General features: G+C 39.4%; 1 protein-coding gene across 1 annotated transcript; it reads left to right on the plus strand.

The window, feature by feature from the left end:
• Positions 1-9,506: 9,506 nt before the first annotated feature.
• Positions 9,507-9,863, plus strand: LOC131230529 (auxin-induced protein X15-like). The gene has a single exon (XM_058226439.1). It carries the CDS (start codon positions 9,507-9,509, stop codon positions 9,861-9,863), a length of 357 nt encoding a protein of 118 aa, XP_058082422.1.
• Positions 9,864-16,965: the final 7,102 nt, after the last annotated feature.

Genomic DNA, 16,965 nt, shown 5'->3' on the forward strand with positions numbered 1-16,965 from the left:
GGCCACACCAGAGATCACCCAAGTTGAAAATTGGACCAATGCACTCATTAGGTAAACTAGAACCATGCAATGAGTCAAGAGTCAGACCATCAACTGTCCAATTATTTTGACGGTGTAACAAGCCTGATGAGTGGACCATCCTTGTTTCCCCCCCAAAGGTTGTGACTAGGTACTCAGTAACCATACCTTTAGACCAGTTTAAAATGTGAGAAAAGCCAGGAATCAGAAGCAAATTGGTGAGAAAATCATAAGCTTCAAATAATTCTAACTGAAGTTACAAAATCATTAATAAAATACATATGAAACAGCATGTTAACACTATACAAATGGATAGAATTGTTAATGTTCTGTAGCAATTCTCTCACAAGAAGATCTAAGTACAGCACATGGAAGCTCAGTTTTTCCATTTAATGCATGTGGTCCAATGTAAGATTCTGATATTAGCAGCAGTAGCAGCAGTGAGTGATACTGCAACTTTTTTCTTTCTTTCTATTTAGATAACTTATACTATACATATAGATGAAAAATCTACAGATGGAAAAATGGGGACCTTTTTTTTTCCGAAGGGTAAGAAAAAATCCTAATAAAGACAAGTTTTTCTGAATTGTATTATATATGAATGGATGACATGAGGTGCTAAAAAATACCTTTTTGGTAAAGTTTGGCCAGTAACTCCTGGATTCCAGGGTCTTCAAAAATAACATTAACAGTTATGTGTACGGCTTCCTGTCACCAAGAAACCAACAAAAGATACAACAATGGGGCCTGCAACCTTGAAGGTGGAAAACTCATTCCATAACTTCTTTGAATGTTTCAATGTGACTTTCACACTCAACATTTTAATTGGAAAAATAGAAACCACATTGGTGTGCTAGAGAAACACATATTTTGAAATCTAGGGCTATCAACAGGCCAAGTTGGGCTATGTCAAGCAAATCAACACTAGTTTTAAAGTCCATTGATATGCATTGATACACCATCCTCTAACGGCTCGAGCTTTTAGAGAAAGTGGTTATTTAACATGCCTCCCCAATATATTCCCCAGTATGATCCCATGCACAGTTCCACACCGCACGCATGGGGGAGTGTTACAGTCCCTTGATATACATTGATACACCATCCTCCAATGGCTTGAGCTTTTAGAGAAATTGGTTAAATCAACTAATAAAATCTTTTATTAAGCTCAAAAGACAGCTCCTCATGCAAAAAATGAGGCATGGAGAAAATTAGGATAGTGTGCAGTTGGCGTTGCAGTAGAGTAGGTAAAAAGATGAACTTTTTCCAACCTTTGCAACCTCAAGGAAACCTTTGCAAGTATCCTCAAAGTTTATCTGCAAACAAAAAACAAATTCACTAAAAGTGAAAACAAAAGCAAAATCAAGCACTCTGAATGCTAAAAAAACTCCATGAAGTTTGTGCAAAAAAGAAAATAGAAGATGGAAGGCAATCGAAAAAAAACAAACAAAGAGAGGGATGGGGAGAGGGGGAGGGGGAGGGTGTAAAGCATGACCTGCTCGGCATAGTTCTGCAGAAGCGCCTCCACAATACTGTTGCTTAGTTCCAATGCAAGGTCAGAGCAATTCGATACAACATGACATCAGTGCTATTCTCACGAACAATTTGCACTTACTCCCCCAAAATCCTAAATAAATCAACAGCTGCTGGTGTGTATAGCTTCCCATCAGCTGTTTTCTTTGGTGGTTGTACCTTATCAGCCTCTACAATATTCATGTACCATTTCTACAGAAAGCATAAAGAACAGAAGAGAAAACATTTAATGGAGAAGCACAATCAAAGTGCTTTTCTTCTTCTTGTTAATTAATATCATATTCAATTCACAAGATAGTGAAAAATTTACCCTTCTGGTCGCTTGCATCCGTTCAATGTATGCATTCATAAGTGGATCCATTGCACCACTCTCTGAACAAACTTGGGCTAAAGACTCATCGACACCAAGTCTGATTAGATTATCTTGGTATTCAACTACCCAACCAGTTACCAGCATGCAAGGAATTAGATTCTTAATGAGACATCACATCGATGCCAGAAATACGACCTATTTGGGTGGGCACAGTTGATCAGATTGGATAGGATAGTCCCTATGGAAGATGATGAAACCGCGATCGATTAGTTCATACATGAGTCAGCTAGAGTTAGGAAGACTTTATTTGATGTCTCATTACCTTATTTTTCAATGGATTACTGACCAAATCCTATGCAATCTCATCATATTTGTATGAATCATAACTTATGAGTAAGTGCATTCCATACAATCTCCTATTAAAGAGTTTGACACAAGAGTCCATCACACAATGCGCGGCTTGATTGTTTCTACAGTGTGCTTGTGTATATATGATTGGATTGGCATGATGAATCGCCCAAATCTCTCTTACACATAGCTAGAACATTTCTCCTCTTCAATGAAAGAATTTACGAATTTAACAGGATAATGGAAGTGACCCAGCTGCTTTGTATCTCAGGTTTACAGATGGTACCTAGGACGGACTTGGTAGAGCTACTCAAGACAGCAGCTCCACCTTGACATCTTCAATGCTCCAGAGACTGATCAAATACTATCCTAGTCATATTGTTGACCTGTAAATGGATGATGATGGACACGGCTGTGAGCGGTGAAAGTCCTGCCATCATCAAATGGTAGCATTTATCCAATTTACATTATTATTATCCATTGCACTATTTTCAAACAATGGCCCACTAGATGAGTGGTTTGCATATGGTTGAAATAATGCAGTGCTCAATGGAAAGCAAAATTTATCTAGAAGTACTATCAGCCCACACCATTAATAACATGAAGAAAAGGAGATTTCATTTTCATTGCATAATGGGAAACTAAACTTAGGCAATACATATCGTGAACTCCCCGTAGGGAAAAGATGACACCATGCTAGGGATGGGGCCACAAAAAAGGGCGGCATGAGGGCCTACTGGTCCTCAGAGTCAGGCGAAAGAGGGGGTGCTCCCTCTTTCTATACACAGCATAGGACCGCTTTTACTGCGCGGTAGAGCTTCTTGCCTAGCTTCTCTTGTCTCTCCATCCTTGATCAAGCGATTGGTAGCGCTGTCATATTTCCTGTAAGGCAAGAGGTGTCTCGTCTGCCCTTTCCTTTTCGGATTCCTCTTCCCCTTCACTTTCTTCTTCTTCTTCATCGCTCTCCTCTTCTTCCTCTTCGATCTCATCCCCATATTTTTCGAGCCTCGACATCTTGAGTTTCGGGCCAATATTCATATGGTTGATTGTAGTTTCGTCGATGACTTTCATGGGCTCAGGGTCCCCATTGGATCCCTTGATCCCATACTTACAGGTGAGCCTACAGATTAAGCGACCAAATGGAAGCGTTGCATTTCCCCGGGTCGATGTCGCTGCCTTTACGATCTGGGTAAGCACAATGGTGGGGAGACATACTTGTGCTCCCTGACCCACTTGGTCGAGGAGCTCGATCATGAAACGGTTGCACTTAGTCCTGTTGCTAGTCCTTGGATACAGGTTGTACGTACAAATGTGGTGGAGTAGTCGATACAGGAAGAGCAGGTCAGAAGCAGCCACACTGCTGCCAGGCTTCCACTCGACCAGCTACCCACACAGGTGCATAATTCGCTCATCCCTATCCTGTTTCTTCTTCATATTTTTCACATTAATATGCACTTTCCCTAGAGGGGCGCCAAGGTTCTTGGAGATGATTTGTATGTTAACGCGGACTGTCTCCCTACTAAAAGGGATGTCGAACCCTAACGGGTTCATACTTGCTTTACAAATTACAGAGCAGAAGGACCTTACCAAGCCCACATCAGAGAGGTAAATACCATCAAACATGTGTGCCCAATCGTTGTGTAAGAGGCGGTCAAGTAACTCAAACTCGCCAAAGAACTTCTCTTCGACGGAGACCTCAAACACGACTTTTCGATTTCGAAATTTCCCTAAGTTCACCTTGGGGTGTGCGAGAGGAGCCATCTTTTCATTTTCGTCGTGATTCCTCTTCGAGCGCCTGTCACGGCTTGGCCCCGTAGTGCTAGGAGCCATTGCTAGCTGCAGCTCTGATGTAGAGCGGGTCGCAGACAATTACATGGCCAAGATGGATCAGAAAAGGCCCGGTCGACGACAGAAGTGATCCAGACCATCGAACCTTAAATCGGGCGTATCTTGCAATCCGGAATGAGTTATCTGACGTAAAATATATGATTTTGGGGTAGAACGAGCTACTGAAGCCAACCAACCCTGCTATGCAGGGTTGCGCAGCCCGGAATTGCGAAAAACCCCTGGATCGATGGTCGTTTCCCCGTTTTAATTTCGTTTTTACTATAAATAGTAAGTTTTAGTTTGATTATAACTCTTCATCTGTCGGGCTTTAGGAGTTGCGCCCAACGTGAAAAGAGCTTAGAATAATTAGGAGAACGGTTTGGTGAAGCCAAATAGGACACTTACTATTTTTGGCCGAAAACCTTGCGCACTAGTAGACATCACGACCGTCTATAAATAGTAAGTTTACTATTTATAGTAAGTCGCGGATTCTAAGAGTTTGAGTTGTAGTTTGCTTCTAATTTCTTTCCCATTGCTTGGTAGCCCTATTTAAAGGGTTGTGAACTCGTTTTTATTCATCAATTAATCAATTTCGAATTTATTAGAATTTATTTCTATTTTCTGCTTTCTTTTCCTCGTGGATTCGAGAAGTCTCTGTGAGGAGTCCAGAGAAGCTCCGTGGATTCGGGGTAGTTATCCTCATCACGTTCATCCCTGCGTCAAGCTCACTCTCCCTTCGCACGCACCTAGCCCGGCTCGGCCCTGCCTCCTCGGGAATCGCCCTCCTCTTTCCCAAGAGGGAAAGGATCAACGAAAAATTGCTTTGGTGTATGGTTTATCTCACTGCTTGGCAATTACGTAGGCCGTGGTCAGCTAGCCTATTAGCGAGGCCCGTTCTGATGTCGATTTGGAGGCCTGGTATGCGATCAAAACCAGCAAACACCCCTCAAGGCTTTGTTGTTACAAACATGATTAAAGTTCAATACATGTAAAAAAATAAAATCTTCAAACAGATTAAGGATTGGCGAAATAAACAGTTACTGTAAAATACATAGGACAAAACTTACAATCTTGAGGATATGCTATTGAAAGGTCGTTATGCCTTTTCTCAAGGAAGTCGATGTATGTTGTTGGGCCCACTATGGTTTCAACGGTGGAAATCATTATGCCCACTGTTTCCCGTGGTATGATCCACTTGATCTTTTGATATGCTTCAATTTGGGGCTAAACTGCTTAAATTAGATGGAAGAACGGATGAACGGCTTGGATATACTACAGACATTCAATGTGGGTCCATCTAAGTTTACTTAGTACAATGGGAGCATACTGACTAACTCAGTACGCAATCCGATTTCACTTGCTATGCCCCACAATGATGTTTTATTTGTAATACATCATGTTCATCGGATTATGTAATACCCCTCCGTTTTCATTGGATTGTGTATAGACCAAACCCCCATATGTGGGAGGGAACCTAGACATTGAGGGAGGGATCCTTGACATTGAACGAGGCAAACATGAAATTCAGCAGGGGAAACATGAAATTCAGCGGGGAAAACATGAAATTGATCGAGGCAAACTTGATTTTCAGCGGGAGAAACATGAAATTCAGCGGGGCAAATCATGAAATTCAATAGGGGAAACATGAAAAAACTACAAATTGAGCGGGGCAAACGTGAAATTCAGCGGGTGAAATAGAAAATTCAGTGGAAAAAACTGAAAAATGAGCGGGGCAAACATGAAATTTAGCAGCGAAAATATGAAATTCAGCAGGGCAAACTAGGAATTCAGTGGGGCAAACTAAAAAATCAACGGGGTAAACTAGAAAATCAGTAAGGGAAACATGAAATTGAGTGGGGCAAACTAGAAAATTAGCGGGGCAAACATGAAATTGAGTTGGGGAAACATGAAATCAGCGGGGCAAACTAGAAAATCATTATGCCAACTGTTTCCCGTGGTATGATACACTTGATATTTTGATATGCTTCAATTTGGGGCTCAACCCCTTAAATTAGATAGAAAAATGGATGGACGGCGTGGATATACTACAGGAAATGGATTGGCTACTCCCCTGCCACCAGCCAATGGCTGGTGCTCGGTGCTATGTGGGCCCCATCATGATGTATGTGTTTCAACCATGCCTTCCATCTATTTTTATAGATCATTTTATGATATTATACAAAAAATGAGGTATATCCTGATCTCAATTGGACCACATTATAGGAAACAGTGTTTAATGAACATTGACCATTGAAAACTTTTTGGTGGCCGTAAAAGTATTGGATCAAGATGATCTTTGTTTTTAGCCTTCATCTGGGTCTTTATGACGTAATAAACAAATTGGATTTCAGATAAATAGTACAGTGGGCCTCAGGAGGATTTAAATGATGGATATCCAATCACTATTGTTTTCTTGCAGTGTGGTACATCTAAGATTTTTATCCCTCTTATTTTTAGGATAAAGCCCTGAAATGAACTTTAAAAATGAATGAACAGAATGGATGAAACACATACATTATGGTGGGGCCCACAGAGCACTGACCACCAGCCACGTACATCATGGTGAGGCCCACGGAGCACCGACCACCAGCCACGGGACTGGTGTTAGGGGGAGTAGCCAATCTGTTTCCTATATTACATACATTCAATGTGGGCCCAACTGAGTTTAAAATATACCTGTGGTGCGTGCTTTCTTCATTGGACCGACCATTTTCAGAAGAAGACGAAATGTTGATAAGGGGGGCCCACAAAAAGGGTTTTTTTTTTTTGTCTTTCTACGGGGCGAGGAAAGGGGGTGAAAGCAATGGCAATGAAGCGGTAGTGGAAAGGGAGAGGAAAAGCCACAGCAGTGAAAAGGAGGGGTATTTTCATCCTCGAATTCGGTCACGTGCAGGTATAAGTTCCAAAAGAAAGTTTGTATTGCTCCATGTAAAAACCACTAGATAAAAGGTGGGGTCTACGGTCGCAAATTTCTCAAAGTTAAAAGAGAAGTGATGTTCCTCCATCCTATGCTTATATGCAAACATGGAATAGTAAAACTATTGGATGATCCCATCAATACATAGTCACCGTTCAGTGTTCAAGCAATCGATAAGTTACTTAGGGTAGCTTGATCAAAGTCTTTATGACTCGATGACAGCTGATAAGGTTCAAATCGCTAGTCGGTCGTATTTTGTACATAAATCTTGGCATTTTATAGGTTATATTGTCTGGGCCAATGAATCTTCTGGTTGGTTTTATACATAGAGTGGGTTGGATCAGATGGACGGTATAGATTGACAGATTGGATCAAATGTGTGCATGAGCATCTACGATGTACCATTCATTGGATGCTAGAGTAGGGTACAATTCAACAAAATGAGGGGTACAAATAAAAAGTACCTAATTAATATATTTTACCTTCCAGTGCCTTTCTCCAAAAGGTTTTCATTTAGGTACCTCGTCAATCTAATTAACTGTCATTCACACCCTGATCCATAGCTGAAGGGGTAGACTAACAGTGAAGTGTGATCTGACACTGGGTATACTAACAAGCTAACAAAAAAAAAACTTGTCATTCCACTACCTGTACTTTTGATTTTTTAACAGCAGCTTACGTCATTTGTGCCAACAAAATGGGTGGGCGGCTTGGGTGGGGGCCACCGTCATGTTTATATAAAATCTACCTTGAAAATCATGTGTGGAAAACATATTAACCCTATGACCTAAAAATTAGTATAATCAGTTATTTAGGTGAACTAGATGATTAGAAATAGTATACATGGCAACGCTCACCCTCAAAACTATTTTCATTGGTGGGGCTCACATGTATAATAGATGGGCTTGATTTTGGGGCCCTGGGTCTAAATTGTGGTGTGCCATCTCATAATTGGAGTAGATTTTATATAATCATCATGAGGGGCCCTGTAAAAATCAATAATGGATGTCTCACTCCTAATCATTTTCTTTTAATGTGGCCCATCTGAATTACAAGTCAGCCCGATGTTTTGGCTCTAGGTTAAGCATGGGATTAGTATCTTAATGGTTAGAGTGGATCCCACATTCACATCATGGTTTGCCCCAAAAAAAAATCAAGGATATGCCTCTTATAAATTTTGATTTTCTTAATCTCTCAGCTTTCTATTAATCGGTGTGCATTCGATGGATGCCCTTGATTTTAAATAGGATTACCATAATGTGTATGTGAAATCCACTCCAAGGGCAAAAAAGAAGAAGAAAGAAGAGTTGACTTGTGATTTCAGTGGGCCATACCAAAGGAAATAACATGGAGAGTATTTCCACTCTTGATTTTTACGGGGCCCAATGTGATGATTATATGAAATTCACTTATTCCAATGAATGACATACAAAAATTTAAGTCTGGATCCAAAAATCAGTCCCATCCATGATTAAAGTGGGCCACAACAATAAAAACAGTTTGGAGGGTGAGTATTGCACCGTACACTGTTTCTAATATTGCGGTCCACCCCACCCGAATAAGAGAAGGGGTGATTTTTTCCTTAGGCCTAGCATGGCGCTATGCACCTTGTGTTTGGAGTGGATTCTAGATAAACTTCACAGTGGGGCCCACTCAAGCCCCAACCCAACTCATTTGCTGGCACAACTAAACTTGAGGGGTTGATAAATAATCTAATGGAAGTAAGTGGAATGATAATTAATTAGATTAATGAAGTAATTTCTTGAAAGTCTTTTTGAAAAAAATACATGTAGGATATAAATTCTATACTAATTAGGGTTTTTTTTTAAAATTTATTTTTAACTCTCAAAACAAATTCGAAATCACTCAGAAACTCAAAACGATCACGAAAGATAGTAAGGGCCGGCTTGAAGGTAGCATTGTTTTAGACCGCCTTCAATTTTGTACATTTGGATGCAGTTTCTAGACTCCATCTAATTTCTTGCTCTACCAAATACTCTTCAAAACACTTACCAGGCAAAAACCCATTTGTCCTAGAAACGTCCTTTTGACTAACATAAGAAACGTCCTTCTCATCTTTCAATGAAAGGGTCGGCGGAAAAGATCTTTATTCCCATTCTAGAAGTTTTCCTAGTCTCAATAAAAAGATGGTTGTCTGCCGAAAATTTTCATGGCCATAATCAAATCAATTCAAATCAGATCTGATAAAGTAGTTTTCCTAAACTAATTCTGTTCGCTATCAGAACAGACAATTAACGAAATTCGGTGATTCTCAGCGGTCGATTCCTTACGAACATGGATAGTCCAATGGAGGAACAAGGAGTGGAAACACGTCCCACACTATGCCGGGCATTTGCATGGGTGGGTCCCAACTTCCTAAATGCTGTTTCTAAACCAAGAAACAACAAACCACACACAAATCTAAAACCTAGTTGAGAAGGTTTCCTTTATATGTTATAAATACATACCACAAGAACCATTCCAAACAAGCATTAGTTCAACAAGTTCTCCATTCAATCACTTTTCAAATCAATTTGCATTGCTAAAACAACAATGAGCTGGATTAAGAAAGCCAGTATTCTCAAGTTGGCCTCAAGGAAGCCACGAACCGTTCTCTCCAAATCCAGAAGTCCATCCCTCGATGGGAACGCGTCGGATAATGAAGATATTGAAGATATTCGTCGCAATTTGGCTGTCCCAAGAGATGTGAAGGAGGGCCATGTTGCAGTGATGGCTGTCGGCGGTGAACATCATAGGAGATTCATTGTGCCACTGAGCTATCTCGCTCATCCGGCGTTCCTGAGGCTTTTAGATCAGGCCGAAGAGGAGTTTGGATTGAGTCAGGGAGGGACTCTTACTCTGCCCTGTCGACCTAGCGAGATTGAGAGAGTACTAAAAGGAAAATGCTGAAACATGACGACTCGATGCGTCTTGATTTTTCTGGATCACATTTCAGCAGGAAATCTGTTTCCTAATTCCATCCGTCCCTGCAAACCTTCTTGTTGCTACTAGTTAATGATGTAGAGTCGATAATGATTTGTCCATGTTACATCTTTTATATCATTTTCTATATAATTTAGACTGCAGTCATTTCATATTTGAGAGTTTAATGGTCCACACGAGCAATCCAGCGTTTTGCCATGTGGCATATATGAAATACAAATTAAACCATCCAAGTCATATAATCCATTGTGAATAGGGCAAAACTTAAATTAATTTTCCACCAAAATGGGGAATTGTGAAATTGATACGGTCTAATTGTTGGTTTGTGTGATCCATGTAAAGTGAGGCCCCCACTATAGGGATGATTAAATTTGAGTTACATGAACATGTGTACAATTCCTCAGTGAATGTTTTTGAACCCTCGATATATTGGCCATGGTACAAAATTCGATAAACAAGTCATAGTTTATTGCTTCAACATTCAATGAAACCGGACAGTCGGATTGGGAGGCCCTTTAATGGATGGCCTACTGTACAAAACCACTCACATTTAATGATATTGACCTTTGGTTGTTGGACCATTGATTTTTTCTTTTTTCTTTTTTCTCTTTTTGACTGGCCATTTGGATTTACATTTCAATAGCTAGAATTAGAGCTCTATGCCGAGTGGAACCAAGCCAGCTCGACTCAGCTCGGTCAGCAACTACCCCTGGCTTGTGTTCGGCTTGGCTCGGTGACCAAGCCACTTTGTCCGGTTCAACTCGGCTCAGTCAGCAGATCGGACCAATTTGAGCCGAGTTCAAGCTCGAGCTTTCGAGCCGAGTTTAAGTTCAAGGTTTTGAGTTAAGTTCAAATTCGTGCTTTTGATCCTAGTTTGAGTTTGAGTTCGAGTTTTTGAGTTTTCGAGATTAGTTTAAATTCGAGGTCAGAAGTATCGAGTTAAAGTTATAATTGTACATAACATTTAATAACACAATAAAGCTAAAAATAAAAAATAAAATAAAATATAAACTGAAAACTAAAAATATTCTAATTACAGCAAATTAGAAAAAAATTCATTGTCGTTATTTACTAATTACTACTGAAGAAGAGATTCATTTGCCGAGCTCGAGTTGCTATCCAATTCTACATATACATACTCGTTCACCTCTCCCGAATCATAAGGTGAGAAAGCTTTTTATCTTACTCTTGTATAGTTTGAATTATATTTTTCAAACTTTCTTTGTGAGAAAATTTATACGTAGTTCTCAATGGCCTATAAAATGTATTAAGATTGGAGAGAAACTTGGATGGCTTGTTACTCTTCTTCTTTTTATTTATGCAGCTTGAACCTATTTTGGCATTATGTTGTCTTAGAGGATATTGTTGATGTGTAAAAGCTTCTTCCATACTATATTTTAAGGCGAGTTGGAATTATTTTTCTTCCAATGCTAATGATCTAGATTCCTCCTCTGCCACAGAAAGATTGAATGTGAGAGTGGATGGTATTTTATTCGAATCAATAAGAACCTGAAAAAGAAGTTGGATTTCCTTTAGAGCTTTAGAACACGGTTTTGCATTTCTACCTTGACATGATAAGCGTAACCTCAACCGATTAGTTTTATCAACAAACTTGGCTTCACACAAATGACATAATGTAACATCATTTCCAACCAGGACAGTGTCCTGAGGTGTCCACGTGGGATCTACCGTAGTACCGCACACCTAAACCGCTCGTGTGAGGGGTACCAGGAGTAAATAAACCTAGGATTAGCCCATTAGAATAGACCAGTCTGGTCGTGATCGGACCAAGTATGGGCCATTAAGCCAGATAGCCCGTTTACACTTAGCAATAGCCCATACGGGCCATACATCGGCCGAGGAAGGTTAGAAAAATCTAAAAATTTTAGGGAACCAAATATCTCACTGGACTTGTGGTCCATTGTGGACCGCGGACTCAGTTGACACTCAGAGATTGATCATCAATGTCGTTCTAATGGCACTTGCCAAATGCAACCCACCCTAGGCCAGAATTGAAATTTGCTACTTATAAATAAAAACTAAGATTTCAGTCTTTCTAGCCATCGGATCTCTTCTACATTTACGGTGAATGTTTAATGTATTTTTCTATGCCCGTCCACAAAACTCTGAGACCCGATCGTGGAACAGTAACCGTTGATCGCAAATCAGACCTGTGCGATCAAACCCCATATCCGATCGTTCCCAAATTTTACATGACCCTTCATCGGGCCATGAAGCACCTATCTTATAAGTTCAATGACTAGAGGGCCACCAGAACCGCCCTAACAACCAGAATAGACCTCGTAGGGCCATCTAGATCAGAGCCGTGGGACAAAACCCTGCATCCGTTTGTTCCCAAATTTTGTATGGCCCCTCATCGGGCCATGAGACACCTACAGACCAAATTTGGTAGCCAAGGGGGTGTTAGGGGCTCCCCAAACCTAATAAGGAGTCCTAGAGGGTTATTGTGGGAATTTGTGAAAACTTAAGGCCAATTGGCCCAAGTCTAGGGAATAAAACCTTAGCTCTCTCCCTCATAACTTTCACCATTCTCCAACAACCAACGGAGTAAAGAGAGAGCAAAGGAGAGTAAAGAGAGAGTGAAGAAGAGAGAGGGTGGACCTTAGATCGAGGTGGGGCCCAAGGAAATCTAATCTTGTAACTCCCTACCTCTTTTTCAAGAAAACCCTACACCGCAACCACAAGAATCGTTCCGTTGATTGTCTAGGTAAGATCCCTTACCCTTTTTTCTCAAAACCCTTGTGTTGAGAAGGGATTGGCTTGGAGTTCTAACATACAAGTGCTTGCTTTAGGGATTCCGGTAGATCGACCCCAAAATCCACGCTCCTATGTCGTTTTGCAATTCTTCAATGATCCATAGGTGCGGACTATTATCCTTAGGTGGCCTAGCACTAATTTTAGTATGAGTTTAATGATTTTGATTGCTTGGATGATGCACTTGGAGAATCTAGACAAAACCTAGGAAGGGCCCCTCCTTTGATCATATTGATTCACATGGAATAGTTATGAAATGTTGTTGCCTTTCATATGATGGGTACAAATGGATGATTGCATGTACATGTCTTGTTTGGTTTCCTTGTGATGTTGCCCTAAAGTATTTATGATTCATTAACTCTTGTGCATTTTGATTTTATGTGTTATATGAAGTGCTTAGCTATCTCACTAATCCACACAACACACATGCACATTTATTTCATGATGTGGTTAGCCTTGTTTATTAGGAAAATCTAAATGGTATGTTGAGAAATGTGAAAACATGATATTGTTTATATAAGTTAATAACCCTGCTAGTTGGCATGTTATGGATCACCATCCAAACCCTTGGGTTGGCCAGGAATATGAGGAGAGCAAAGGTAGTCTCATTGATAGGACTATCCTGAGGCTAAACCCATGGGTTTGGGTGAGGGCGTGTGGGCGATAGTAGTTAGACTACATGGGTCGTTCATACCTGATGCCATCTGTCATGTGCTCGTCTGAACTCATGCGGTCTAGTCCACTTACTGACTGACCTTTTCTGTTAACCCTGTTTGCTCACATATGTATGGAACCTGGAATACCCTTCAACCATTGTAGTCCATTGATAATCAAATTGAAATCGATCCGCCGCCTCATGAGTCGGGCATGGTGGAATAGGACACTGTGACCGAGTTGTCGGCCTGCGCTGGGGAGACGAGCCTCCCCGTAGTGACCGCGAGCAATCCCTTTTCTCAGCACTCCCCATGTGCTTGAAGTCGGGGATGGAGAACCCGACGGGATTAAGGATCGCGGGGTCTTGGCCTTACATGTTGGGGGCCTTGGCCTCGCAACTAGTTAAGGGTATTGATATCGTGGGGTGTACTAGTTTCACCAACCTACTGGATGAATAGAATTAATTAAGAACTTGGCTAACACTAGCATCGCAACGCACTAGTTAGGTTGGCGACTCAGCAGTCAAGGTCGCGCTGAGGGAGTGTTGGTCATGCGCGATCATTAGACGGAGTCGCTTAAGGGAGTGTCGTGGCGAGGGCATACATCATATTATTTTTCATGCACGTGCATTAACAAGATTAGTTAGGTGTTTATGAATGCTTGTCTTTCATTAAATTCGTAATATAATTGATGCCTGTTATAACTTAAGACTAATAGCACCCACTGAGTTGTTCACTCACTCCCACTCTGGGACGGTGTTTTAAAACACCAACCAGACTCTCTCATAGACATAAGTGATGCAGAGTATGAGGAGCCTGGCGGCATGAGCCTTGAGGAGGAGGACAAGCTGTCCTATTTCCAGTTAATGGACGGCTCCCCGTCAGCCCAGTAGATAGGATTTGGATCGCTGAGCAGTGGACTTAGTTCTTTCTTTTAGACATGATATTCTTTTTTTTGGAATTTTATCGGGCAACGCCTTGTGTGACCCGTTTATATTCTTTTGGACCTGTATATATTGATCTCTTTTCATTTCAGCAAGATTAGTCATGATTGTGCTTCATGTTCCAAGTAATTCCACACTGCACATTTACATCTGATTAAACGCAAATTAAATAAAATCGGTTATAAGTGATACCCGGGAACTTGAGAGTCGAGTATATGAACGACCCCCAAATTTCAAGGCGTTACACATAAAATCTTCAATTTTTCAGACTTTGAAAGGTGGACTAAGGAACTATAGTTTCAAATATCGATCAATGGTTTACTTGAAGGCATATCTACAGTTTGTGTTGGAGAAATTAGTATTTTAGCAATAATGAAATATGAAAACATATGATAAAAATGAAATATGAGGTATAAAAACAATAATGAAATATGACATATAAAAGTAATAATGAAATATGAATTATAATATCAACAAAAGCATGATATGAAAATAAAATAAAAGTCATTGATGCATTGCACTTATAACATCCATCAACATAACATAAAAAAAAAGTACACATTACATCATTTTCATGTTTCATGAAATTAACAATAAATATTAACCTAACTTCATTCATGTGGAAGAAACATATTTGTTGTGGGATATTTATTTTGAGAAATATATTTCTTCCTTAAAATCAAAACTATTACCTCCTCAAATCGGACGCAACCAATCTTATATATAAATTAATGCTTTAACTATATTTGGTAGAAGGGAGATTCGATTCTTGCTTATGACCCTACCCCATGTACTAAAAGTAAATTTTGATGCTACCATTAAAATAGGAATTGACAATATGTCACGTACCATCACCGATAGTGTAAAGTATTTTCCTTCACTAACTCTTATTTTTCATCACTCTAAAACATCGAAGTCTGAATCATGTTGCTTTACGATTGACTCTTCGAGATACAAGTCTAATTCTAATTCTTTCGTTTCATTGTTTGTTTCTTCTTATACTAAGAAAGACATGTATTCATAATTGTCGAGCATAATGTTATCGCTTGTAGAAACAACATGAACTTTAACTTCTTTATCACTTGATGTAGACCGTGTGGTTGTGTACGTATTGTATAACTCTTCGATTGCGTCACGAACCGTCGAGGTTTCAGTTATTGCCATTTTATCAAAATAAATCTTCATAAAGATGAACTTAACATATCTCATCTTGTACTGATGACACTTTTTTTAGGGCTTCATTAATCTTTCAAATAATTGAAATAAACATATTTGTTGTAGGATACTTATTTTTAAAAAATATCTTTGTGTAGTTATAAAAAAAACTTTGAGAAACTTGTGAACTTTTTTCACTTTGCTCCAATCTTCTTCATTAGGCAACCAAATATACGTTGTATCACGCGTTGCATATTTAGGAAAAGCAAGTTCTAATTCCACAATCGAATCTAACATTTTAAAAGTCGAATTCCAACGTGTGCATATATCTAACTTCAACATTTTTTGAGACTTGACATTTGAACGTTGGACTGTGTCACTCTATATATGCAATCTTGAATGTGTGCCCCTTACGTATTTTACACATTCCCTCATATTCTCTATAGTTTGGCCAATTATTTTTAAACCTTATTGTACAATTAGGTTTAGTATGTGGGCACAAGACCGAACTTTTTTTTCCTCAAAAAATAAATTGTTGATTACCTTGAAGTACTGTTTACATAAGAATGATATTATATTGTCATTTGTTAAAGCGTTATCTAAAGTTATTGAAGAGACTTTATTTGCTCCAAGGCTCCCATATTTAATTCCTTGAATCAATTCCTCCATTTATTACTTTCATCCATTTTTTAGATTCTTCGAAATTCAGAGCTCAATATAATTAGTTCGGTCATCAACCTCATCTGTATCAATGGAGTCACCTAGCTGCTTACTCAAGTGTACATAAAGTCATTTAGGTACTACATGAGAGCTCTTGATGTCTATCATCCACTCATCATAAGATGGACTTGTGTCTGAACATTTATAAGCTGTTCACCTACTAATTCACTATTTACAAGCCATTGATCATCCTCCCTAATCACCTTTAGAGGTTTGGTATTATCTAGTGTATTAGTTTCATTGAGTTCTTCCATTAACTCAACATCTATATTTTCTATTCAGCTCTTTTTTTCATAGTAAAACATCCACCGTATTTTTCATTAAGGTAACCTATGAAAATACTCCTATCAATCTTGAGTCTCAAATTTTCAACAATCATTGGGTTAGATCAACCTGAACCATTAATCATGCAAGGCCCACCTAATAGATGTCTTATAGTCTTCCACCTGAGCAACAATGATCAGTATCAATTTTTTTAATCTTTTATAAAACATATTTGTTTGCAACCTCATAATAAGTACCCACTATATTTTGAAATCACTATCATTTGATGATATGAATAACATTTGTTAAATATGATCCATCAAGGTTATTAATATTAGACCATGGTCATCGTCATACAATTAATCTTTTTAAAGTAGGATGAATAATGGTTATTATTATTTATTTATTTTTACACACACAGCCACACCCCACACGCTCACACACCCATGCACACCACATGGGCACTCGATCCTCGGTCTCAGTGTTGAAACATAGTTCGTCTACACTGAGCCATGGAGCTTGACCTGAATGAATAATGGTCATGAATACTAGAAACCC

This window comes from Magnolia sinica, chromosome 17 (genome assembly GCF_029962835.1).
Source record: "Magnolia sinica isolate HGM2019 chromosome 17, MsV1, whole genome shotgun sequence".
Classification (NCBI taxonomy): Eukaryota; Viridiplantae; Streptophyta; class Magnoliopsida; order Magnoliales; family Magnoliaceae; genus Magnolia; species Magnolia sinica.

Coding starts and splice junctions, on each gene's coding strand:
- LOC131230529 (XM_058226439.1), top strand. CDS start 9,507: ATGAGCTGGATTAAGAAAGCCAGTATTCTCAAGTTGGCCTCAAGGAAG.